Below are 27,810 nucleotides of genomic sequence, written 5' to 3'. Positions count from 1 at the left end.
ACCCATAGCCTTTTTTACATCTTCCCAGATGAAAGAATGTTTGGGAGCCCTATATGCTGGCAGTGATTGGTGGTGGTGTCACTCACTTCAGCCTCCAGTTCCTCCTCTGAAAAAAAACAGAGGTTTAAGTGAGTCCAGTGGTGGTGGTGTTTAAAGACAAATCATTAAAATATTTCAGACTGGACTGAGACATCTGCACTCTTCAGTTTCTATGGCTCTGCTCTGTGCTCTCTTTTTAAAATTATTATTAACTCTCAAAGGTTCAGTCACATAAATACCACGTTAAGAGCCTTAATCAAATACTGTACTTCAGTCTTAGGTTCTCAGCCAGAAATAACCACAAGAGAATTGGTGCACCATGAGAGGAATTCCTGTTTGCACTCTGTTGTACCATCATCCTATGGTTTATTGCTCCCTCCATGTTGTCATTGGTTTCAGTCCCTGAATTCTTCACTGGTGTCAAAGATGGGCAGGGCACATCATCTGTCTCCCTTGGGCGAAGAAGATAGAGGAAATGCAATCAGACTTTGGACGAAGGGAACTAGTGAAGAAACACTTCTAGCATGATTCAAAAATTCAAACAGCAGCCTCAAGGCAAACAGCAACTTTGGTGTGTGTACATTTGCATATGTACATGTGATTGTCAGTGGTGAAAATGGCAAAGGGAGGAATTAAAACCATCCCCTCATGCCATGAACCCAATCCTGGTTGGGGTCCTCTGTGAGTATTGCAAGTTAAAAGAAAACTCTGAGTCACAAAATTAAACAAAATGTGACTAACATGACATCTAGTTCATTCCAAAGAAACCTCATTCCAAAGTTATACTGGAGTCTTTGGAGAGATTCAATCCTATGCATGCTTCTCCTGAAGCAAACTCCAGTTACTGAAGTAAGTAAAGATCCAAAGGTTCAGGCTGTGTAAGGCTACTTTGGAAGTAAGCACCATTGGACACAAGACTTTCTTTTGAGGAAACCTACACAAGACAGGGCATTCTAAGACAGGGGTAGTCAATGTGGTGCCCTCCAGGGTCTACAACTCCAATATACCTTGACCATTGGCCATGCTGGCTGGGTGTGATGGATGTTGTAGTCCACAACATCTGAAGGCAGCATGCTCTACTTCTGAACATTAACTAATTTATTGATATGTCTCTTTAAGGCAGGCTTCCTCAACCTCGGCCCTCTAGATGTTTTGAGACTACAATTCACATCATCCCTGACCACTGGTCCTGCTATATAGGGATCATGGGAGTTGTAGGCCAAAAACATCTGGAGGGCTGAGGTTGAGGAAGCCTGATTTAAGGTTATGAGAGGATGAATGGAGGCTTCTTTGTTTGTGGCAGGAGACAGGCTCAAGGCTGGGACGGGGGTTCTGGGAGACCTGATGACCTCCAAGAGGTTGCTCTAAGTGTAGAACCAAGGCCTTTATTTAGACTGGAACCCTTGTATAGGTGCCATCAAGATTTGCCAGGATTGTTATAAGGTGAAGCAAGGCAAGGGTAAGTCATCACCTGCAGGGAAAGAACAGCTAAATAATGTCACTTACTATTGACAGAACTAGTTACAGGTAGGTAGCTGTGTTGGTCTGCCATAGTCAAAACAAAATAAAAAATAAAAAAATTCCTTCCAGTAACACCTTAGAGACCAACTAAGTTTGTTATTGGTATGAGCTTTCGTGTGCATACACACTTCTTCAGATACAATGAAACAGAAATCACCAGACCCTAATATATAGTGAGAGAGTGGGGAGGGGTATTACTCAGAAGGGTGGTGGGAATGGGTGATTGGCTGATAGGTGTGGAAAACCTGTTGATGACTGTTAACAACTGCAATTGGTCTTACAGGAAAAAGCAAGGGGTAAAATGGCTAAAGGTAGCTTTGTCGTGTATAATGAGATAAGAATCCAATGTCTTTGTTCAGACCAGGTCTCTCCATGGTTTTAAGTTTGGTAATTAGTTGCAATTCAGCAACTTCTCTTTCCAGTCTATTTCTGAAATTCCTTTGTAGTAAGACAGAACTGTAACCTGAATATTTACATATTTATTCAGCTATACTGTAAGTCTTGCTGACTCCATTAAGGCAGGCACAAAAGAAAATGTGCATAGGGTTGCTGCAAGGATTGTGGCCCCATATCAAGGGTTCCTTAACTGTCTCGTAAGGAACATGTTGTGCTCAGCACCTCATATTTTTCCAACACAGTTTCCCCTTTCAAAACTTTATCGTTCAAACCATGAACTGGAGCTCAGTGAACATCATTTAGGCTCAAAGTCCTCAGTGTTGAAGGGTCCCTGCTTCTGAACAAGATGTTTACAGTTTTGCAAACTCTTTCTTGTGGTCAAAGAAGGCTCCCTTGTGTCCAGCATCCAGAAACCAGATTCTAACCCAATGTGCCTCTGAATGTATGTTGTTGTTGTTGTTCAGTCGTGTCCGACTCTTCGTGACCCCATGGACCAGAGCACGCCAGGCACGCCTATCCTTCACTGCCTCTGAATGTATACATGCATGCAAATGCCTATACCTGGGACTGGCTAGCAATGCTTTTCAGTGACGTTACGCCACCTCTGTGCCGATTCGGCATTTATTATGGAAAAACCATCCATCCGCACACAACTTCCTTCCTCTCTAGACAGGCAGGCAGAATTTTCCATTCTACCCATCACTTCTTTTTAAGAAATCTTAACAGAAATACACCGTTCCCCTCCTCCAGCCCACATATGTAACAAACAAGGTTGGAGAGCTGGAAGAGGTACAGGGGATAATGTAGACCTGTTTCCGTCAGATGCAGATCCTGCTGTGCCTAGATCAGGGGTCCCGAAACTAAGGCCCGGGGGCTGGATGCAGCCCAGTCGCCTTCTAAATCCGGCCCATGGACAGTCTGGGAATCAGCATGTTTTTACATGAGTAAAATGTGTCCTTTTATTTAAAATGCATCTCTGGGTTATTTGTGGGGGATAGGAATTTGTTCATATTTTTTTTTCCAAAATATAGTCTGGCCCCCCACAAGGTCTGAGGGACAGTGGACTGGCCCCCTGCTGAAAAAGTTTGCTGACCCCTGGCCTAGATAGTGTCCTTTGCTTTCCTTTGGAGAGCCAATCATATATACAAGGTATTTTTTTGTCCCAAGGCTCATTCTGGGGCTGGCAGGTCTCACATCTGCCTGCCAGGTGTAACAGGCCATCAGGAACAGCAGGTACATCACATATGAGGCAGTGCAGCAAGCACAGCTTTGGTGCAAACAAACACAGCAGCTTTGCTGTAGCAGCTTGTAGAATCTGAAAATATAAATAAAAATGCTTCAGCGGCCCCTGAACTCTTGAGCTTTGGTGATTGATGATCACTGCTGGTGTTTACGAGGATATCTATGAAACGTAGTTGCTTGCATACCTTGGATCGTAAACCGATCAGTTGCAGACCAAGAATCCTGGAGAGGGAAGCCTGGTGGGAGGAGAAAGAAGGGAACCTTTTGGGACCCAAATTATTGCAACAGAACTTTGGCCCCAGGGCTGATCTACATCTGTGACATCTTTCTGGGGGGACCTGGTGTGTAGAGACCATATATATGTGTGTGTGATGATGACCCAGCCTATAATCAGCAAGATGGAGCAGGGATGTTATTTAAGATGAACAGGAGGAACCACTGATCTCATTCCTGTGAACCAAAAGACTGCTCTTAAACACTAAGGGTCAAACCACTTAAAAACTTAATAGCAGCCTCACATGTGTATATGTGCCAGTGTGTTTGCATGCAATTTAGATCTGCACTGCTGTGCTGGGGAAAGGGCAAATTAACCCTTTCCACGTAGTGTTGTTTCCCAATAGGAATCCCTTTCCCACAGTTATTACTTGCTCTCAATACGATGTGTGTGTGTGTTGCCCTGCAGGGAAAATAGCAGCTTCATGAGCTTTAAAAAGGAAAATGACACAGTGAAAAGGTTGCAAAAATTCCTTAAGCACCGTGGTCCTGATCAAAATTAAGGGCAGTGTGGTGTAGTGGTTAGAATCCTTGGCAAACTGAAGCGCATTGGGTGACCTTGGCCAGTCGCTGCCTCTCAGCTTAACCTACCTCAACAAGGTTGTTGTGAGGATTAAAGGAGGAGGGGAGGACAATGCCCACTACCTTGAGCTCCTTGGAAGAAAGATGGGATATAACTGAAATAAATAAATAAAATTAATCTCCTGTGATTGCTACTGATACTGCATAGCTGTGACCCTTATTTGCCCTTGGTCAGACAATGTGATTTGTATGATTTGTAGGCATCATCTTCAGCCCATTCACCTCTCTCTTCAGAAATTAAGGATTAGGGTGGCCATGTGTCCTACCTTACAGAAGACAGTCCTTTATTTGAAGGTGTCCTCTATTCAAGCAGTGTAAAATTGGATCTACCTATACTTCAAGGTAGTTGTAGCCGACACAGATGTCATATATCCTTCAGCAATGTCTTTGCAGCATACAGTAGTGTTTTCACAGTTTAAACAAAGGAAAGAGTTGCCTTTGGGGGTTTAATAAGGTTTACTTGTGTCAGGTTTTGGGAAATTTTTCTATGCCTGTGTTTTCCCTGGAATTTGTGTATGAGGCTTGTGTTGGTTCAGGCTTCAGGCTTTTGGGGTCTGCTTTGTTTTTTTACTAGAACCCTGAGATCCACGTGGATGTTTGATCTATAGACTCATTCCCAAAGCAAGATCATAAACAACAACAATAAAAATACTATGACTCACCTGTAAAACATCAGTTTCAGCAAATAGCCCTTTTCAAGCTCGGGTTTCATGATGGCTCATTCCCAAAGTAAGTCATCACTTGATTCCACAGTCATCATTCATAACTATGAGCCAACAATAAGGTTCAGCAGCAGCACCCGTTTTCTGTGCTGCAGATAAGCTGTGAAGATGAGGGTGCCTTTGAGCATGTGCAAAGTGCAATGCCACCCAAGAATCACAATTTGTGCCCATGTGTGTAAGATGGGGCAGCTTCCGGATTCTCGGGCGAACTTGAGCCCCAGAACCTCTCATTGTAGAAATGAAGCACAGGATTATTAGGAGTATTAGGAAGTGATGCAACAGAATCTCTGGCCAAGGCTTGCCTGTGGGTTTGAGGATCTGATGTTTGGACAAGCCTTTGAAGTTTTGCCTGAAGTTCCCTGAGCCGGCTCTCTCCCCCTCCATAAAGCCATTAGGCTCTGGTGGTGCCAGCCCTATCTCTTGCTCCATCTTGGCTGCTTTCCCCCACCCTCCCTTACATACACAAAACCTCCTGCCCTAGGGGTTGGAAGGAGGGGCAGGACTGTGAGTGAGCGGGGTTATTACAGGGACTCCTTTTGAAGAGGAGGTTTATTTTCAGGAGGAATTGCGGGGGAGCTGTTAGTCCCCTGCCATAGAGGCCAGGTCATTTCCGGGAAGGCTCTGCATGACAAAGGAAGGAGGTTTCACTCCCTTTGATCTGCCTTCGCAGGACCATGCGCTGCACACCTGCTAGCGAGCCGCCACCATGCTCTCTGGAAGGGGAGCAGAAGTGCCTCTGGGGCGCCCCCTGATGGGCTAATACCAAATGGCTTGGAGCCATCCCTTGGGGCTGAGTTAAGCCCCACCCCGAAACGACACTCCATCATTGTCTTCATCTGCTGCCTCTTTATAATGTGTGAAGCCCTCACATTCCTAATCAGACTATCTAACCGGTTTTTATCAGTTCTCTCTCTCTGACAGAGCATTTCCCAAACCCTGCTAATAACTAAAGATACCTGGGATTGACCCTGCATGCGTTTTGGCTGCAACCCCTCCTCCTTCAATATTCACACAGTGCATTTGGAAGTTAAGTTCCATTGAGTTTAATGGGATTTACTCTGTGGTAGGTAAGCATGGGATTGCAGCCACGTCTGAGGTAGGAAGAGAAGGGTTTCCCCCCTCTTCCCTACTCATTCAGTGTACTACTCTGAGCAATTGGTGTGCTTGCATTATCTCCCACAATCAGAAAGTGCACCAGTGAGCATATCTGTTGTCTTACAAGACAGGGGTGGGGAGCCTGTGACCTTTCAGATCAGCCTTGCCCAACCTGGTGTCCTTCAGATGTTTTGGACTGCAAATCCCATCAGCCACAGCCAGTATGGCCAACTGTCAGGGATGATGAGAATTGTAGTCCCACAACATTAGGCGGTCCAGAGGTTTTATATGCCTGATTTCAGGGCAAGTATTGTGTCTGGTGCACTTTAAAGGTCTATGTAAATTTCCTGCTATTGCAGCAGCAGCCCTAAAGGGCTGTAGGCTGAGTAAAGAGTTTCCATTCAAAGCTCAGTATGGACACAGTCATGCACCCTCCCTAAACTAAGTATGAATTCCAGTGTTGAAAGTGACATGGCCATTGAGTGCCCCATATCCATGTCTCTGCTGGTGGAGCTGAGCTCTTTTGATGAGTTGCAGCCAAATTAGTGGATTGCCCTAATTTGGGTTTGAGCTGACTTAAAATGTCACAAATGATCCTGTGAAACCTGCTTCCCCCATCCCCCATGCAGCTTCCATAAGAGTAGTCATGCTAAAATAGCTTAAATAGTGAAGTATTGTGGCATCTTAAAAACTAACGTTTATTGTGGCTGAAGCTTCTGTGGTCTAGAGTCCACTTCACCAAATGCATGCTAAAGTGAACTCTAGGCTACAGAAGTTTACACTATAATAAATTTGTTAATTTTTAAGGTGCCACAAATCTTTAGGTCCTTCTGAAGAGATGTGATGATTTACAAAACCTTTGAACACAGTTTTCTAAATGAGTCATTTGCCACAATGGTCAGAATGCCCATTTTTAAATATAATCTATATCTATCTATCTATCTACCTATGTGCAGAATTTGTGTTACTCTTGACACAATAAATCTGTTACTATTTAAGGTGCCCTAAGCCCCTTTGTTGTTGTTTTTTTACAAATCTTCAGATACCCCTGAAAGGGCAGAAATGATTTACAAAACTTTCAAACACAACTCTAAAAGTGGATGATTTGCCAAGATGGTCAGAAGGCATGTGCTGTTGTTTTTAAATATATGCAGAAATTGTGTTACTCTTGACACAAAGGGTAAGAGATAACAGGAGCAGTAACACAATCTTATGCAGCCTTCTTGACAAAAGGATGTTCCTTCCAGTATGAACGAAAGGGGGGGGAGGGACCATGAAAGCCATCTCCTCTCGCACCTCCACCCTCCAGTTAATTTTTAAACAAGAGTTGGCTCATACTTTCCTGGAAGTTTTGCCTATTGACTTGAAGAACCTACCCATCCCCCCTTGGCTAATCTGGTTGTGCATGGTAGCAAGGGAAGAACACTCTGCAGGTGTTCAGACACTCTCTCTCCTCTTTATTATGAACTAATTAATTGTGCTGATGTTAAAATATCTTTCAGGGATGATTTCTTGCCCCCAAATTAAGCCTTGCCAATGGGATCTCTTTGAAAGGAAGTGAGCAAGTTTTCTAGTGATCTGGTCTGGAAAGATGATATCCTTCCAGCCTCCTTCTCCTTGTGTGTTTTTGGGATGGAGTTGATGATTAGCCATGAAAGGAGCAGGGGAAGTTTCTTTGCTCTCCTCCCCATTTTAGTGTACTGTACTGCTCTTCTTGTTTCTCCTCCTCCTCCTTTACCTCCATTTTTCTCTGCGGGAGGTCAGGCCTGCTCCAAGTGATCGCATCACACAATCCAAGAGATATGATGCCTCAAAGCATTTTGGCACACAAATGCAAGGCTGCACCTCAGCATCCCTTGCAACCACTGAAAAAAAGAAGCCTGGAGTGCAATTTCTAGATTGCATATTGTCAAGCCAGGTGTGCCACTGTCTTAAGTATGTTGCCATGCCAAGCAACTGTATGAGTTGCTTTTGTGTAATCCGGTCAGCAGCCCTTGTAGGATTTAAACTGAGCCAGGGCTCACCCCAGAGTCTCCTTTCACCACTGTGATATGCCTAGTAATAGTAAGCTGGAGACTAAGACCTTTCTAGGAAGACAGAATGCTTTGAGAATGCCAGGTGGCACCAGATCTGCCTAGTATCCATTTCTCCATAATATGGGACTGTGTTAACCATTGCGTTGTTCACTAGAAGGAACTTAGCTCAAATCTGCACACCTCTGGGGGGCTAACCACCTGAGGGAAGAGCAGCCCCGAAATGCTCTTAACCATTTTGGCCTCAAGGAACAAGAAAATACAGAGTTAAGGAGGAAAAATTATGTGTAAGTCAAAAGCTGGCACAGCTAACATTTCAGCACTTGTCTCCAAAAAGGGATGCTGTGTAACTTGAAAGCTTGCTGCAACACCAGCCGGAAAGTATGCCTTGATTTTAAGGGCCCCCTTTAACCTCCCCACCTTTTCACACTTTGCTCATTTTTAACTAGTACCAGACCTCTCGTTTTTGTCGCTACTTCCCCTTCCCGCCCTACCCTTTGATGCATGCCCTGCTTTATGAATCATCCCGCCAGCCCTCCAGAAGAATTCCCTCACTTGCTTTGTCTCTCTCTCTCTCTCTAGCCCTCCTAGCGAAGAAGTGAATGCCTCTGAGCATGTGCAGTCTGTGTGTGTGTGTGTGTGTGTGTGTGTGTGTGTGTAAGTGGAATATACTGCCACTGTTCGTGCCACCCACCGACCTCTCCCATCTCCGTGGGTGGGTGGAGATGCAGAAGGGTGGGCGCCCTGGGAGAAGATCTCCGGCATGTCTCCAAGCCCAGCAGGTCTCCAGAGACGCTCTGCGCGGTGGCTGGGGCGAGGGGGCGGCGGAGAGCAAGCGAGCGGCCAGCCTCCCTGCTGCTGCTGAGATCCCTCCTTCCCTCCCACCTCGCCGGAGCTGCTGCGCCCCCCTCCCTCCCTCCCTCCTCCTCCTCTCTCGGGCTGACTCCCCTCCTTTTCATTGCCTTCCCTTCCTTGTCTTGCAGGGAGCCCTGATGTGTCTCAGCCTGGCTGGGCAAAGACGCGGGAGCCGCGGGAAGCGCACCATGCCAGGGACGCGGCTGATCCTCAGCCTGACTCTCCTCTGCGGCTGCACGCAGCTCCTGGTCGAGGCCAGCTCCTGGTGGTGAGTGAGACCCAACGGGCGATGCCCGACTTACTTTTTCTCCCCTTTGTCCTGTGTTTGCGTATTTTTGGAGGGGGCCCCGAGGAATGGTGAGGGAAGAATCCAGGCACGAAAAGGGACGCCTTCTCTCTCCGACACCACCAGCACCTCCGCACTCACTCACTCCCCGGGGACAGAAAACGCACGTGGAGTTTCCTCCTGGCCTTAGTTAGAGGCTGTGGTGGGGACTTGGGATTTTGGGGAAGTCTTTTAACTGCCCCTCCCGTTCCTGGTTTTAACAGCATCTTTTGCAAGAACTCGCTGCAGTTCGCCACTCGGAAGACACCCAGTGCGCGCGTTGGGAGTAGTGTGTGTTGTTGGCTCCGCGTCTTTTCTGCAGCAAAAATCTATTTTTAAGGGGGGAAAGCCCCTTTGAAAGTACTTCTGATAAATAAGGGGAACGGACTGAAAAAGCACATTCTCCCCTCTCAATAGATGCGACTAACTACCTACGCTTCCCTGTTTTGGCTGTTTCGTTTTCTCCTTTGCGTCCATCGTTGTCCTGCCCGGTCTAAGTGACATCCTCAGTTCCGAGCGCATCTCCTGGAAGTTAGTTCCGTTGTAACCAGTAGGAGTTTTTACTTCCAAGGACTTAAAAATTGCCAGCATTTGTGGAGAACTCGCTTGAAAGGGCGGCAGGGTCTGTGTTGTGAGGCAGGGACCTTCTCACTTTCTGGGCAGCGCCTGGCACTCTTCTGTTATTAAACCAAAAGTCCACATGGAGACTGGTTTTTTCCAAAGCTCGGAGCAAGGCAGGCATTTCCTGATGAGAGACCCTAAACTGGTGTTTGGTGGGGTGTGTGTGTGTGTGTGCGTGCTGTCGGTTCCTGATCAGTTGTAGGAAACTGTTGGTTCTCCCGATTTAATTAATTCCAGAAGTGTGGCTGTGTTAGTTTATGCATCCGATGTAGGAGGCTGGTGCCTTTTTACAGGGGGCGGGGGCTAGTTAGCTACTTTGAATCCTCTTCCCCAATTTGGGAAGTCTCTGCCACTTGGCTCTTAAGAGGTCTCTTTGTGATTTCCCCAAGCAGGGTCTCTCCCTTCCAGTCCTGTCCACATTCTGTTGGAAAGACAAAGCCTCTGTCTGCGAGAGACAGAGAGCTGGCCTGAGATTGGACTGAATGATTGATTGATTCATCATGGTGTTGGTTTCTCATTCTAGGTCATTGGCTATGAACCCAATCCAGAGACCTGAGATGTACATCATTGGCGCTCAGCCCGTGTGCAGCCAGCTGCCAGGGCTTTCCCCTGGGCAGAGGAAGCTGTGCCAACTTTACCAAGAGCACATGGTGTACATTGGTGAGGGGGCCAAGAATGCCATCAAGGAGTGCCAGTACCAGTTCCGGCAGAGACGGTGGAATTGCAGCACAGTGGACAACACGTCTGTGTTTGGCAGGGTCATGAGCATAGGTAAGTGAGGGTCCAGGGTGGAGAGGGTGGGGTGGTGGTTCTAAGGATCATAGAAGGTGTGGTGGAGATGAGAAGGTGTGGACTGGGAGGCATCAAGAGCAACATCTGGGGGAAATGGCCTCTCCTAAGAGCAGAGGTATCTAGAACAAGAGTGATGAATGGGAAATCTTCAGTCCTTCATAGGTTGCTGGAGTCCAGTTCCCATCAGCCAGCACAGTCCAGTGGTCAAGGATGATGGGGAGTTCAGGAATCCACCTAGTATTCATGGGAAAATGTGGCGTGATCTTTTAGAGTAACCAAATGAAACTTGTAACACATGGCATGATAAAAGTCTGTCATTTCATTATTTGTTATTTAGTGCTGCAGTAATGTGTTTTCTCAAAATTTATATTCTGTACCATGAAAATAAATAAAAACTTTTTAAAAAAAGGATGATGGGGAGTTGTAGTCCGGCAACATCTGGAGGGTCACAGACTCCCCATCATTGCATTAAGAGGCTGGGTAAAGCAGTAGAAGTGAGTGGGGTTCACCGTTAAGGCTAGAGCTACTTTGAGGATATCATCACCTGAGAATATGGAAGTAGGAAGGTGATTTGCACACAGGTGCAAGCATGGTGCACCAACAAAAAGAGAGATGGGTTGTAGGTGGCATGAGTATCATGTGCAGAATGGAGCAAATGGTGTTAAAAAGTCATGGGAAAGCCAGTTTGTATGAGAGAGGTGGGGGAGCAGGTGGAAGGTAAAGGGGAGCCAGCTAGCTTCCGGGTAGCACCAGTTGGAGAAAGGAAAGGAGATAAGATTAATGCCAAGGGAAAATGGTTGTGGGTGGTTTGTAGAGTCAGGGAAACCTGCATGGAAGAAAAGGGTGTGATTTCATACAGTGCTTTCTCAAGTGCTTGAGGAGTAGCAAAGATAGAGTGATAGATACTTTCAGAGACCAATCAATCCTTAATTCTGCTGTGCCCAATTTAAAGTCTTCCCCTCCCTCCTTCAAGGTATCTAAGCATAACAGTTCTCACTCTGGCCTCAGGCTTCACTATTAAATAAATCCCTAAAACATTGATCAAAGATATACCTGGAGTTACAGCTCACTACCTTTTTGAATACAAAGGACAAATGGACTGAACCGAGACTGTGAGTCATTGTAACTTGTCTGTAACACCCTGCCGGTCAATGTGTCATATACTAGAAGTGTTAAAAGGTTTTCTGATTAGAGATGGCATTGTCTGAAATGACTAAAACATTTGCATTGGAAAGCCTCCCTTGTTTCCTCTAACTAAACAGAGCAGGTACCTTTGAATTCTGCCTGATGAAAAGTTATGTGAAGCTTAAAGAGTGAGATGCTAGAAATCAGTCCCACTGCCAGTCAGGGCTTCTAATTGTGTGATACATATGCTTTATGTACTGCACAGGTGTGCAGTATAGGCACTGTTTTGGAAATGGCCTTGTGGAAAGTGGACCTAAGGGATCGTTGCGTTGCTTGCTGTCTTACCTATTTTGTATCTCTTTATGTGCTTATTGGTCACAATTAGTATTTAAAATCAGATGCACTCAAAAGTGTCCAGAAGACGTAAGCTCTGCAGCCTAACAGCTGACCTCTCATTCTTAAATGTGTTGGGGAAATGCACTCTGTACATTGCTCAGAGTCACCATTACTGGATGTGCTTATCATTATCATTGAAACTGGTTCCATGATTAAGCTCTGGCTGTATCTAAGCTATTGGGAAGGGTTCTAGAACTTCCCTGGGTATATTATTCAGTTATCCACCTGTTTGGAAGGTCAACACACATCTGGAACTTGGGGAGAAGAAGCCGGTTGGAGGTTCCAGCAGAACAGCAGTGTATGGGTCCCATGCTGTGCAATACTCTTACAGCAGAGATTTGGCTGGCATCCTTGTTTTTTACTTTCAGGCATCTCTCAAAGACGCTGTTTAAGCCAAGAGGTCTTTGCAGCTGTTTACGTTTTATTTTTGATCAGCCAGTCACCTTAAAGATTATCTGCATTTTAAAAAAATGGTCTTTTAAGTTTTTATGTTGTACACCAACCTGATATTTTATGATGTGGCAGTATAGAAATGCTTATATAAACAAATAATGCAAGTGAAGTCTGCAACCCACTGATCTCTCTTCCTTTAGTTTTCTCTCTCTGTTGTCAGATTACTCAGATAGGGAAGCCTTATTTGGAAATTCCACTTCATTGTCTTACAAAACCCACAGACAATTTGTGCCCTACTGTACTTGCCTTCTCTCATCTCCAAAATATGACATGCAGTCCCTTTGCTTCTTTGGACAAGGAAGGAGAGGAGACTGAGGAATCTTCTTTCTCCATCATTGGAATCCTGGAACCTGCCCACCATGAGAATATGGGGCATCTCCAGGGTGCCATCTGCCCTGCAGTAAAGAGGTTCATTGACAGGCCATTTCAATACTTGAACTGAGGTGTGAGGTGGAGACATTGTTCCAAACCCTTTTGAAATGCAACCCTCCGCTGGCAAGAAATGGGGAAATCCGGGCTCAGGTTTGATGTGTCCACTGTGAGGATAATAAAGGAAAGGTGTTAAAAACTACAGCCTCCTTTTCTCAGGCTTTTCCCAGAGCTGGAAAAGGCCCCTTGCAAGGCGGCAATATATTCCTTCAGAAATTCTCCTTAACATTCAGAGGAATTGAAGTATGTTTTGAGAAAAGGTGATTGTAGCCTTTAGAGCATTTATTTCTCACTAATAAACCTTCTCTTTGTAATCACTTTCCTGGTTTAGGATACCTACATTTGATTGGATGGCTCTCATCGGTTAATTAAACATCAGCAATAATGGGCCATGTTTTAATTTTGAGGATATTTTAGGAAAATGCCGGTTATCTTAAAATATATTGCATTGTTCCCCAATAATTAATAATTAGACTGAAATTCTATAGCAGGGAATAAGCCCTATTAAGCTCAAAGGGAGTTACTTCTGCTCTGTGTAGATGTGACCAGTTAATCACTTACATCCAGATTCCCTTCCAGACAATGAGCTGAAAGTGGATTAAATTCACAACAAAAATGTAGCCAACCCCATAAAACAATGCAACAATATTATAACCTACACACACACTTTTTGATTAAAATAATATTTAATGAGAGTGTGTGTGTGTGTATCTGTTTTTCAGTCCTCTTAGCATCTGTAATTTAAATTCAAAATCTACAATGGCTAGGCTACAGATTACAGTGAAACTTCTTGCTGTACTTTCTATTCCCCACAGGGACATTTACAAGTGAATGTTATGAATGTTTACTCTGAAGCAAGTCCCCACTGAGTTCTGTGATTACAGCATACCTAAGATGTTTTCAGAGTCTCTTGTCTCTAATCCCATTGGAGATAAGTAGATCTAAGCGTATGATCCTAAGTGCATTTGCTTGGGGATAACTTAAGAGTGAGGCAACAGGGACCAAATGGGCATCAGAGGTCATCTATATTGTGAATTATTCAAATAACATTAGGTTACACAATGTTTTCCTTCAAGTTTCCATAGCTCAGTGGTAACAGCATCTGTTTCACATGCAGAAAGTTCCAGGTTCAATCTCTGGCACCTGAAATATCCCCTGTCTGTGGCCTTGGAGAGCAGCTCTCAGTCAGTGAAGACAATACTGAACTAGAGGGTTGATGGTGTTGAGAGACAATCTCGTGCAGTAGTTAGCATGTTCAACTAGAACTTGGAAGACCAGGGTTCAGATGTTAAGCTGTGAAGCTCGCTAGGTGAGCTTAGGCCATTCACTGCCTCTTAGCCTAACCTTACCTCTCTGAAGAAGTGTGCATGCACACGAAAGCTCATACCAAGAACAAACTTAGTTGGTCTCTAAGGTGCTACTGGAAGGAATTTTTTTTATTTCTTATTTTGTTTTGACTATGGCAGACCAACACGGCTACCTACCTGTAACTTACCTCTCAGTGTTGTGGATGAAATGGAGATATGGGGAGGGGGAGGCAAGTATGGTTACCTTGAGCTCTTTGAGAGAAAGGTGGGATACAGAAATGTAATAATAAACAAACAACAATGAAACACGTTTACAATAAATTATACATAAGATTATTTATTAGTTGTTTTATTAATTAAAAATATTTATATACTGATTTTCTCTTAAAATGTCCCAGTTGGTTTACAATAAAAAGTTCCTCATTATTAAATCATAAAAAATACAATAATGCACTTAGATCAGCAGAAACACTGACTGGCTGAAACAATTCATATAATTCCTGTAAGCTACATGGGATATATATGCATAGCAGCCAATGTTGATTACCTAGGAATCCGCATAGCAGACTGGAAATTTTTCCAGGAAAATGAAGGTGTGTGTGTATGCTGGGCTTGTACTGTCCATATAAGCCTTATGTAGATAAATGCATGCACATGGGTTTGGCAAGCCATTCTTGTATCACAATAGAATCTTGCAAAACCCCTGTGTGTGTAAGTATATATGTATTTACATACAGTACTTATAGGATGTCCTACAACAAGTTCTCAGGGTGGCTCAGGCCAAGAAGTAAAACAATTAACAATTCAATAACTATTGAAAGCAAAGAAGTATAAATACAGCATAAAAAAAACAGTCATGGAGGATAAGACCAGCTTAAAGTTAAGACTGATTAAAAGACCTGATGAAAATGAAGAGGCATTTGCCTGGTGCCAAAATATCACCAGAGCCAGTGCCTGATGAGCTTCCTTGAGGAGGGCATTACTTAGCTGGAGTGGCATCAGGGAAAAGGCCCATTGCCACCTTCCATGCCTCACTCAGGAGGGAGTTCTTGGGAAAAGCACCTCTGAAGAAGATACTTCCAGAGGAGCACATTCTTTTGCATGCCTCCTCTAGAGATGGTGCATGAAATGAGCTGCATAATTCTCTGTGATGAGAATTCTTCTTTAAGAGCTTCCGCGTGATTACATACACCAGGAGTGGGGAACCTTTCTTAGTTGTTGTTGTTGTTGTTGTTGTTGAGGGCCACATTCCTTAGGACAGAACTTTCCAAGCTTTTCATGTTGTTGACACACTTTTTAGACATGCATCATTTCGTGACACAGTAATTCAGTTTTACTAGCAAACCAGAGGTTAGACTAACCCCTTTCCAGCCCTGGGAGGAGCGTGGGGAGTGTTTGTGCGACACACCGACATGCTGCAGCCGACACACTAACGTGTCGCAACACACAGTTTGAAAAGCTATGCCTTAGGAGTTAATTTGTCAGGGCCTGGGCCACATTGTCATCTGTGAATTGAGCTGAAAGCAGCAGTGTTTGGGTACTGAGTAAAAAATGAGTTGGAAAACACTTTCTGCCCTCTTTTCTCACTCTCTGCTACCCACTTTCCCCACTCTTTTCTTCCTCACCCAGCAGGCTACTGGGGAATTCTTGCCAGACCCAAAGGTCTGAACCGATCTCCTGCAGAGGAGTTTTGAAATTAAGTCAAGGGCCACATACAATTAACCCAAGGATCGCAGGTTGCCCACCTGTGACATATACTCCGCTTGAATGTTGCACCTTGCTTAGCTGCTCAAAGAACTTAAAACAGTAAGGAGAGCCCTGCTGTATCCAACCCAAAGCCTGATGTTTTCTGTTCAGCATTCTTCCTTCCAGCAGTAGCATTCTGGGGAGCTGACTGTAGGATATGAAGGCAGCAGCACTTCCCTCTTGGTTATTCCTGAGAATCTGGTAGTTAGGAAAACACACTGCCTCTTTGTGGCTAATAGCCGTGATAGGAACTCTCTCAAATCCCTGAACAATTTCAGTGTTTATTTTACTTCCAAATATCCCGCGGGACATATTTCTTTCCTTTGCCTTCTTGAGGCAGCTGAGAATGAAGCAGAATGGTAGGAGCCACAATAAAAATGTGATGCGAATACTTACAATTTAGCGTGATTCAGCCACTGCAGGAGGTCTCTTTCAACCTGGGCTGTGTAGTACCAATAACTGAGCAGATCCACACACTTCCTGGCATATATGGAGCCCAGCCTGTCCTTTGTTGTATCCAAAGCATGGGGTCTATAAGAGGACCCAAGGGAAGTCAACTCAAAGGAACAAGGATGAGAGGATGTCTGATGAAGTAAAGGAATCACAAACCATCTGTCTCCCTGCTGTCATTTCCACCCAAAGATACCAAAATCTTGAGTAATCATGAGGCATATTTGAGGGGCAGGAGTGACACATTCTCATTCCTTTTAAGATCAGCAAATTCAAACAACAACACACAGCTAAAGTAGTTGCTCTGTCCATAGCAACAGCAAAGTCCCAATATGGTGCAATGCATTCTAGGGTGCATTCTCGGGTTCCAGTGCACATACAGAATTATGCACAAGCTGAGATTGCTCCCATACACAGATAGTGATTCACACACAAAACTTTCCCTAACATTCATCCAGGGCAGCTCCTGCTCATATGGAGCTCTGTGCACAAACACATAACTTTGGATCTGAATGCTAGTGTCAATATTGAGTAATACTATTATTGTGGGATATTTGCCAACTGGTTTCCTGTTGGAACTGGCAGGAGATGGGGAAGTTAGGATTTGGGGCGAAAATGGGCATGGCGGTGTCAGATGTGTGTTTAAACCCTGATCTGCCACAAATCACATAGACAATGGTGTGTGTGTGTGTGTGTGTGAGAGAGAGAGAGAGAGAGAGAGAGAGAGAGAGAGAACAGATTGAAGAAGCAAGTGTTGCATGAGGGAGGGAGCTGGTTGTTACTCTCTCCTGTGGCATACAACCTTGGTTCATTTTTCATCACTAGTTTCAGAAGCCTCGGGCAGAAAAAAAGCCTAGGGAGAGGGACTAGGGAGACATAAACATATGGGTTGGTGTGGGGGAGACTTCAGTGTGGCTAGAGTGGTGGATTCAGACTAGAGATAGACCCAGGCTCAATCCCCCACCACTTCAGCTATGAAGTTCAACCTATATTTCAGTCTAACCTAATTCACAGGGAGAGGGAGGAGAGTACTGTAAGATCATACTGAAGGAAGGATCAGAACAAAATATATACTAAGCTGAACCGAATCCCTTCCTGCTTGCTTTCTGTGTGATTTTCACAGATGCACGTAAGCAAATGGATCTGTTGTTGTAAGTTCCTGTGGTTTAGCTCCAAAGGAGCCTGGCCAACCTTCTGGTCTTAGAGTAAGATGGGGGGTGGGACTTATCATTATATATAAAGGTTGTCTGTGGAATTGTCTGGAAAGAGGGGAGAGGACTCAGTGAGAACATAACAAGAGCCCTGCCAGATCAGAGCAAAAGCCCATCTAGTCAAGCATCCTGTTCTTACTGTGGCTAGACAGGTGCGTGTGAGAAGCCCACAAGCAGGACTTGAGTGCAGCAACACTCTTCTAATTTGTGATTCCCAGCAACTGGTAGAAGAGCTTAAGAAGAGGCTGCTGAATCGGGCCAAAGGCATCTAATCCCAACACTGTTCTCAACAGTGGAAAATGAATCAAGGGGCCCTCTAGACATCCTTTTTTATTGCTCATTCATGATTATTTGTGCTTAGGATGGTATCAGGGCAGTTATACACAATCCTATTTTCAATATTGCAAAAGCTTTGTGGCAGACATACAGCTTCATTTCCAGTTGGTGCATAGCTTCTTGCTGAAATCCTGTAACTTCCCATACCACAAATGTTCCAGGGTTTGGTTGTGGTTGTGCTTTAGTACAAGAGTGCCCCTTCAGATGGCAATAATGTGGTGACGTTGGGGAAGCATTCCAGAACAACTAATAAAGTGGAATAACTTGTAGACAGTCTAGTATAAATCCACCACCAATTTACTATTATTTTATCAATGGCATGTTACAGAATACACCTGCAAAACAGAAAAAGGCACCAGTCCAGAGATGCCCGCCAAAAAACTTGACAGTCCTTATATTAGCTAAGGTAGAAATTAATTTTGCATGGCGTGCTATGCAAATAGCCAAAAGAACCCAAATTGAGTTGTTTTACCTAGCAGTTGGGGGGGGGGATTTTCCTTCAGAGAATAGAGTCTCATCTTCAGATGGTACAAAATTCTGAACTTACATATGTTTTCTCAGAAGACCTACGGGTGTAGGGTGGTACATAAATTAAATAAATAAAATAAAAAGTAAGCCCTACCGCATACGGTGTGTACACTGCATACAGTGGGACTTACTCCCAGGTAATTGTGTATGATTGCAGATGCACTGAAGGGGTCAGAACTAAGAACTGTTGTAGGTGATTCCCACACTGAACTTACTCCCATGGAGGGATGATGGCCTGGACAATTAAATGTGTGAGCAATACAGAACTGCAGAAGCTTGCGCTGCAGTACAAATCCCTGGACCCTCAGTGCCTCTATTAATGGAGATTTATGTATTTTTGTAACCTTCTCATTCTCTATGCCAGGTAGCCGAGAGACTGCATTCACTTACGCTGTTAGCGCTGCAGGGGTGGTGAATGCCATCAGTCGTGCCTGCCGTGAAGGGGAGCTTTCCACCTGCGGTTGCAGCCGGACAGCCCGGCCGAAGGACCTGCCCCGAGACTGGCTTTGGGGCGGATGCGGGGACAATGTGGAATATGGCTACCGTTTCGCCAAGGAATTTGTGGATGCCAGAGAGAGGGAGAGGAACTATGCCAAGGGATCCGAGGAGCAGGCCCGCACACTCATGAACCTACAGAACAACGAGGCCGGCCGCAGAGTAAGATCCTTTTTTAGCACTTTCTCTTTGGGGAAGAGGCAAGTTTAGATTGTAACCAGTGTGTTGCATTCTTAACAATGAGACCAGTTTATAAGATCCAACAGTTTTATCTGAACCTAATAATAAATGTAAGTAAACAAACCAAAAGCACACGGTTCAGGCACCTGAATGCTAATTATTACACTGCCTTTTCCAGTAATCATGGAACCATTCCTACCTGTCATGCATGCATATCATTAATAATAATTTGTAAAAGTAGGAGTGGCAAATATTTATGTCCCACTCTTCTAAAGGGAACTAGAAAAACTTGCAAAAAATGGGGGGAAATGTGTTCCTTGGACACTGAGAATTCTACAGCTAGGGTTGTCCCCTTTTAGTGTAAGAGAAACCTCCTCTGCTTTAACAGCTGCATGGCAGGCAACAGAAGTTCAACAGATGAAGCTTTTCTCCTGGCATGGAGATGGTAAGGTGCCACCTGTTAGGAACATAGGAAGCTGCTATACATTGAGTCAGACCATAGCTCCATCTAGCCCAGTATTATCTTCACCGACTGGCAGCGGCTCTTCAGGGTTTCAGGCAAGGGTCTCTCACACCTGTACCTGGAGTTGCTGGGGTTGGAACCTGGGACATTTTGCATGTAAAGGAGATGCTCCCCCACTGAACTATATTCCTTCTCCTGGGGTAAGGGGAATTTCTGTTGAATTTCTGTTGTGAGATGCAATTGTCAACATGTGAATAACTGTAGTTGGATCAGGAGACCTGAACACAGGGCACAAACACTTACGCGTTGTAAATGTAACACGAATTAACTCAGAGAATAGAGGGGCCAGGTCTGTTGAATGAAGGCTGTGTATGTGTATCTTCAGGGCTCATGTGTCCAATTTCATCTTCTGATTCATGTTTTCCTGATGCAAGGAAACAGCATTTTACAAGCGCAGTTATTTGGCTGAGAACATGGGTAATATTTTATTTTTAAAAATACATTTTAAAGAAAACATATAAAATCTGTTTTTCAGTTTAAAACCTTCTCGGAGCAAGCTTCTCAGGGTGATAGCATTCTTTCACCCCCACCCCAGCTAGTGCATTAATTGCAATAATGAATGATGTGTGGAATGTGGTTGCACAAATGACACATGAAGATACGGACTTGCCAGGCTGTCACTCCACCTAGCCTATTAACATCACTAGTGATGAATGACTTAACTGCCTGTGCCATTTTTGCTATTAATGTTGCTTCTTCTTTTTTAAAAAAGACTCTAGCTGTGTTCTGTTTAATTGTCTCTACACAAGTCAATTTGCCCCCCTCTGTTCTTCCTGGATTGGAGACCAGGTCTTACTGCATGGGGCAGCTCAAGTGATGGAGAACGAATTCTGTCCCACTTCAGTTCTCAGGAAGAGCCAGAAGGGGATGGGAATGGAACTGAATTTGCTTCAGTTTTCGACACAGTCCTGACCCCATCGCTGCTCCACTGCACTCTTGGATTTTTTGGGGCCCCAAACTTTTAGCTTTATTGCCCGTTGTTTGTTTGTCTTTGACGGTTATCTGAGCCTGCCCTTTCCTTCCATCTGTCTCTTTCTCCACTTGGTCTCTCCTTATCTGTCTGCCTTTGGCAGCCCTGCCATGGTGTTTACCCGTTCAACATGTAGTAGACCTCAATCATCAGCCACTCCACCCAGTGCCAAGCAAGGCTGAGAGGAGGCTTGGCTAATTAACCACATAGGAATTAGCCCGTTGATTCCCTTTACATCCCACTTCTTTACAAGGGAAGAATCAGAAAGGAATTTGAGGTGGAGGCCAAAGAGGGACAGATTTTAAACAAATTCCACTTGCAGATTCAGTCCAGTTGGTCTATGTTTCAGGTCCAGACATCTTAGCTTCCTCTGGAAACTTGTGCTCTTCACATTGTTTACATAGCTCAGTCAAAATCTTTCTTCAAATGCTCCAGCTCGTAGCTACCTGCATTTCAGCAAAGAAGATACATGAGGAAACCATTTCTTTCTTAGTGCCAAATATCCCCCTTTAATGTAGGCATACAGAGTTGTGCCGGCATCACTTTGAAGCAAGTCTATTCATCACAGTTAGATTGGTATCCAGGTAATCAATTTAGGATTGCCTGATACAAATAGCAATTGTTTGTCTTTAGAAGAGAGCTTCCATGCCACATCTGGCTCTCAAGCCATGTTTTGATTGATTAGATTGCCATGCAGCTCTTGTAGGGAGCTCTTGTTTAAAATTATCATTAGGTCCAATTAGCTAGGACAGAGATCAGAATCCGCTTATTCTTAAAATTGACTCCCATGGGCTTTTTGTACATGACTGAGGAAGGCTGTCATTTAAAGAGGCAGTCTGCCACCACTACATCTGGTTTGTCCTCTAGATAATGGAAGTAGAATGCAGAATTAGGGTTTCTGTCTCACAGACTTCATGGAAAGCAACTTTAAATTCCATAATATCACTCACTCTGGACTTGAGACTGAGGCTCAACGAGCCAAGTCTTATTCAGTGTACATTGGCATTGAGTTGGTTTTCACAATCTCAGTCTGGTCATACAGCATGGTTACTGGCACTGCTAGGGAGCTTCACCTTCCCACCTTCCACTGTAAGGGAACCGTGTGCTATTCTTATGTGTGTTTTCCTGCAGCCATCTGCAAAAATGCACATATTTGGGCATGATGTGGAAGTTAAACCTCACACTTGCCTCTTTGCTGTGCCTTTCATTTTATACTTTGGTTCTCATCTGCCCCTAAACTCCATATGCTCAGAGTATATAGAGAGCTCATTCTGAAACAGAGCAATAGTAAAAGATATGCTAGACCTCAACATAAAGGGGGGGATCCTTTAATAGATGAGGCCCTCCAGAAACATTTACAGCCATATGGCAAGGCTTTCACATTTGTTGAAGCAGCAAAGCCCAAATTAACCTTTAATCCTGCATGGTGGATCTCCTCAGCTGCCAATTCCCCCTCTTCTATTCCCCCCAATCTCTTTCATTTGCACATTAGTTATTATTATCTTCCTTTTTTATAATAATAAAAAATGCTGAAATATTACACATTTTTCAGTTAAGTACTGAAGGATGCTATTGTTGGTTAGGGTGTGGTGGCGGTGTGTGGGATTACACTTAATTTGCCTATAAGGGGAAAAGGAAGTGTGGCTTCTTCTCTTTTCCTGATAATGACAAAGCCTCCCGGGAAGTGACATCCTTGGCTTTTGCTGCAGAAGCTCCTCATTCTCATCTGACATGTGCAGGGGCTGTTTGTGGTTGCACAGTGCAAGGGAGCGTCATTCTGCACATGCTTAAAGGCACAGAATTAATGAATTAATCAAATTACTTTTCTTGTAGTATCTACCTACCTACTTACCTACCTACCTACCTACCTACCTACCTGTATCTGTCTGTCATCTATCTATCTGTCATCTATCTATCTATATCCAAGGCTCTTTGCAATGCTTAATTAATAGCAAGAGCAACAAAAGGACATTGAAATAACAAACAACAAAGGACACCACTGCGGTACAAACAGAAAAACAGAATCCACAATTGCCACCAAACTCCTGCATTCCCCCAAGCCCCTCTGGAAAAGATGGATTTTAACAGTGCAGTAAAAACAGAATAGTGATGGATGGAGGCAGGCAAGCTTCTCTGGGGATAGCATTCTGAAAAAAAAGGTGCTAGAACCAAAAAGGCCCTGTTTCTAGTGCCAAAACCTACCAAACTTCAGAAAGCTAAGGGTTATGTAACAGAACCTCAAGTGTTGACTCGAGCATTCAAGAAATTTGTAATTTGTGGGAGGACGAGGATATTTGTATGCTGGTTCTAGAGACTGTTGAAGGCTTTTAAAATGAGAACCAGCACCTGAAATTAGGCCTACAAATGAATGTTGCAATTTTGCAACCCCAACAGCATTGGAAATTGGTTTCACGACAAAGCAATGGTGAGACCTTGCTCAAATGACACCCTGAATGTAAAAAGGCAGGAGGAGAATATGCTTAGATTGCCTGGCTCTGATACAGTTGCTGGACTGAACTCAACATAAAATAAAAAATCCAGAAGTATAGCAGAATATTTAGAAAGGAAAGAAAGTTGTTCTAATGCTTTCTTAAGCCAGGAGGCTCATCTCCAAGGCCTATCAATATTTCTTTATATAGCAAAAGAAGGCTTTCCAGGCTTGCAAAGCCAGAGTGCTCTGCTGCTGTGCAGCCTTTTGGATGTTCCGTTTTTGTGCACAGATATTAGTTCCAAACCCACTTGGGTTGGGCCCCAAGTGCTTTATCTGCATCACTCACCTATAATTAGAAATTGGTTTGAAGACTGTTTCCATCATCATGGTTCTCTCCTTGATGGACTTCTCCCACCATAGTTAAAAGTGGAGCAGTTCATAACTTTGCCAGAGAGAGATTGTTTCAGGATGTCTCTGATACTGGCTGAGTTCTCCTCCTTCCTGAGGGAGATTTTTTTAAAAAAAAGACTCCATGGTATTCGCTCATATTTGGATTGACGTCAATTTTTTTGTTTTTGTTTTAAAAAGCTGTCATAAAGACTCAAAGTTGAAATACAGATTTTTAAAAGATGCATGGCTACCATGAGGGCAATAGATTTTATTAAGCAGTAAGCATCCAGCAGCTCACAATGAATCTCTCATCCCTGATCTAACACCAGGCAGACACATTGAATTTTATAACATGCCTAGTAGGGTTTGGGCGGGGGGGGAGTGTTGTATTAAAACAGACAAGAATTCTGTGGTTCAGGTACTGTATTTCTTGAAGGTGCTGTTTCACACATCAGCCTTCCAATTAGGTGTACATAAATTACTGGCGCAAACAAAACTGTATAATGTATTTATATCAGACCTTTATTTCACGATGGTGGTGCCTCAAGGTAGCGTATGCTGGATTTCCAGTGGTTTTCTCATCTAGTCACTGACCATAAATCTTTGGGGAAAGGCATGTGCTTTAAATGTGCTTTAAATCTATGGTGTGTACAGGTATACAGCCTTAGTTTCAGCAGGGTTGTTGTACAATGTATCTTCAGAGTACTAAAATGCCTATTAATGGATCCTCTGTATTATTTAACCATTTGTGGCACATTCATAGCTGGGAGGGAAAGGACCAAGGCATCCTTGTCTGATTACTTTGAGGCATTTTTAACTCGCCACAGGTGATCAAGCCAGTGGCGCTTTTCAAGTTTCATGTGCATCATTATCACTCTTTTATATGGGGATATTTTTAATCTACTGAAACTTCCTATCTTGTTCAGTTTGCTTTTTCATAGGAGTTGATTTAACTTTATTCTCAGGTTGGCTTTGTATGTACAGAATTATCTCAGGGCCATTGTACAGATTACATATCAGCAAACCTGGGTTTGCACAGTGTATACTTGATAGAATTGACTCAGGTTAATGTATATGTACATGTTTCCAAATGTATTATTTGTCTCCCTCACACGTTACATTTTTAGATGCATGGTGCTTTTTATTATATTAAAAAATCATTACACTAAAAATATAATGGATGAAAAATATACAGTGGGGGAAATCTCTCCTCGTTTAGATCATTGGCTCTGAAGTCCACATTTTCCACAGCAGACTTCACTTTCAGAGGCATCCAAGTCGTGACGCATTTTCAGATATTGGAAAACAAGTTTCAGTCAACGTGCTTGCACTCAATTCTGAACCTTGTCTTAACAGCAGCTCACATGACATTCTGTAACCACTGTTACAAAATTCATGGACTGTTATACTCATTAGCAGCTTTTCAAAGCTAGAAAAAAGGAATTCAGTAATGGGAAAATGGGAGTGGACAAGTGACTGACCACCAGGTGGCGAACAAGATGCAAATAGTTGCATCCATGCGCTTGTTGGCTTGTGGTGTATCTCTCCAACACCACCCTGGCTAAACTAGATGTAAAGGTCGCATGATGCAACTTGGGTTGTGCCAACTTCCTATAAAAGTGTGTTTCCTCACCCACACGCCATCCCATTGTTTCTTCCCTGCTGTTTTACTCTTAGTGGGAGTTGCATCCATTATCTGACAAACATCCGTCCGAGAAAAAAACAAAAACATGTGGGCAGTTTAAAGCCCTTACAAGGCTGCTTACATGGAATATAAAAATATAATGCACATAATCATATCATACAATCTCACCATTACCATAGAATAACCTTTTTACACGGCAGCATAATCTAGTAGCAAGACCAGCACCATGCCATTAAAATTAGCTAGTTAGATTTGAAACAAGTTTTAATTAAAATAATGAAGAGTTGGTGTTCCTGTTTAGGTGTAGGTATGTATGTAGGTTTGTATTGTTTTTCTTTTATGTTCTTTTCATTTTTGTCTCATTTTTTATTGTATTTGTTGTTTATTATGATGTGTGTGTCTGTTTTGTTTGTATGGAAAACCAATAATTTTTTTAACAAAATAAATAAATAAAATTAGCTAAAACACTTTAAAGCAATTTGGGGTTCGGTTGGGTGGGTGCACCAAAAAACCTTTAAGAGAAAGTAACTTGAAATAAATGGACCTTCAGAGCCTGTTTGAAGGTCTGTATTGGTGGAGCTGTGTGCACACAACAGTCCTTGGGAGGGCCAGCAATGAAAATGCATTGTCTCGGGTACCTGCCAACCCAGTTGATATTACAGGTGGATCTATGAGTACAGTTTCCATAGGGGTCTGAGCATCTCTTGTAAGTTGCTCTGATAAGAACTGGATACAATCTTCCAGGTAACAGAAAATGGACAGGGAGCCACCATGCTTTAAAGTATTAGATTAGGTTTAGAAAGATGCAGGTTCGAATGCCCACATAGCTGTGATGTTCATTATATCAACCTACTTTACTGGACTGCTGAGAGAATGGGCACGGTATAAGAAAATAATTATTATTAATGATGATGATGATGATGTAAGCTCAGTGAGGCTTGCTTCTGTGCATAAGGTTGCACCAGTTACTGCTTATATTGTGCCAGATTTTAGTGCTGCTTGAACATTTTGTCTGACCCCACCTTACCTTCTCCCTTCCATAGGCAGTGTACAAGTTGGCCGATGTCTCCTGTAAGTGCCATGGCGTCTCAGGTTCCTGCAGCCTCAAGACCTGTTGGCTGCAGCTGGCTGACTTCCGCAAAGTGGGAGACCTCCTGAAGGAGAAGTACGACAGCGCCGCCGCCATGAGGATCAGCCGCAAGGGCAAGCTGGAGTTAGTGAACAACCGCTTCAATTCGCCTACTCCAGAGGACTTGGTGTACGTCGACCCCAGCCCCGATTACTGCCTGCGCAATGAAACCACGGGCTCCCTGGGCACCAAGGGCCGGCTCTGTAATAAGACCTCAGAGGGTATGGACGGCTGTGAGCTGATGTGCTGTGGCCGAGGCTACGACCAGTTCAAGAGCGTGCAGGTCGAGCGTTGCCACTGCAAGTTTCACTGGTGCTGTTACGTCAAGTGTAAAAAGTGCACAGAGATTGTCGATCAGTACGTCTGTAAATGAAGGGCCCACAAGAGCTACAAATCTATATTATATAAATCTATATAAATCTATTTTATATATTTGTATAAATAAATAGATGGTGATGATGATAATAATTAAAGACATTTATTTAAGAGACTTTTACAAATCTAAAATGTTTCCATTAGAACAGCTAGATGGTTGGGCTGCTCCTTTGTTATTTAATAGGGGAGCAAAGCGGGAGTGGGGGGTGGGGAGGTATTTGTTTCCTGGTTTCCCCCCAACCTTGACACAATGCATCCGGGATAAAAGGGATTCTTGAGGGCCCTCGAAAAGGATCGACCTACAGCTCCTTTATCACAAAAGCAGGAGGATGGGATATGTTCCCTTTGCTATCTTGTGGCTGGATTTCACCTTGGGTGTGTTCTGTGCCTTTTTCGACACAGCCAAAGGAGTGCCCTCCACGCTCAGGTCGATTTCCAAAAGGACTTTGTGTCATTTTCTGCTTCCTGTCAAAACACACTGTGGGATTCCAAACTACGAGGCGAATTACCTGTTTTAGATATCGGAAGAATGATTCAAAAGGCAGTGTCCATGCCTGCTGTGGTTGATGTGTGGATTGAAGAGAGACTGTTGCACAACGGCAGATGGTCCCTCTGCATCAAGCGGGGGAAGGAAAACATTACCTTTGACCTAGAAGTGCTGCTTTACCCCTGTATATCCTGACAGAACCCCCCCCCCCGCCCCCGGCATCTGATTCTCCTGCATTTTGTGGAATGAAGAAGGGCAGCAGCAGAAGTGGAGGGGATCTGCTGAAGCTTTGGAAAGGCAAAACTGTCAGAAGTGGGTTTTTTGTTGGTTGGTGGATTTTCTCTTCTGTGGAAAAGAACTGTGTGGCGTATTGATCTAACCTCAGGATACATGACAGCCGGCAACTGATCTCTTGGGACTACTTGGATTGTTTTGGGAAAGGGGCTAATTTGGCATGTCTCTGGACTTGAGAGAAAAACAGACATGATTCAACACAGGATTCGACAAACACAGCACCTCAGTCTCTACGCGGACTCAGATGGTCATGGGTGTCACAAGGGCTTTTTCATCCCCCTTGCCTCTGACCTAGATGTACAGTTTCTCTTTTAACATTAAATATCCCTTGTTCTTGCCCTCTCCCCTTGTTTTTGTGAGCACATTTGTTTTGTGTTGCTGCTAATGCATTTCACAGCACAGGGACTTTCTGCC

At 43.9% G+C, this 27,810-nt stretch overlaps 1 protein-coding gene and 1 long non-coding RNA gene across 5 annotated transcripts in view; one reads left to right on the top strand and one right to left on the bottom strand.

Annotated features, from left to right (window-relative positions):
* WNT5B (Wnt family member 5B) overlaps positions 1-27,740 on the top strand; it is a 100,815-nt gene extending 73,075 nt beyond the window's left edge. For 3 of the 4 annotated variants that reach the window (XM_033163213.1, XM_033163215.1, XM_033163214.1), the window contains exons 2-5: positions 8,887-9,026; positions 10,228-10,475; positions 18,842-19,134; positions 26,155-27,740. In XM_033163213.1, the coding sequence (XP_033019104.1) occupies positions 8,887-9,026; positions 10,228-10,475; positions 18,842-19,134; positions 26,155-26,613 (1,140 nt within the window). In that variant the 3' untranslated portion in view covers positions 26,614-27,740. Of the gene's footprint in view, positions 1-8,508; positions 8,529-8,886; positions 9,027-10,227; positions 10,476-18,841; positions 19,135-26,154 lie in introns of those variants that run through there. The other variant, XM_033163216.1, reaches the window with a different exon arrangement.
* Positions 369-4,755, bottom strand: LOC117054417. Its single transcript, XR_004427490.1, has 2 exons — positions 4,716-4,755; positions 369-491 (listed from the first exon to the last, which is right to left on the bottom strand). It is a non-coding gene; the product is annotated as an uncharacterized LOC117054417 (long non-coding RNA).
* Positions 27,741-27,810: the final 70 nt, after the last annotated feature.

Source organism: Lacerta agilis, chromosome 10 (assembly GCF_009819535.1).
Source record: "Lacerta agilis isolate rLacAgi1 chromosome 10, rLacAgi1.pri, whole genome shotgun sequence".
Lineage (NCBI taxonomy): Eukaryota > Metazoa > Chordata > Lepidosauria > Squamata > Lacertidae > Lacerta > Lacerta agilis.
This window is presented reverse-complemented; position numbering and strand designations above follow the sequence as displayed.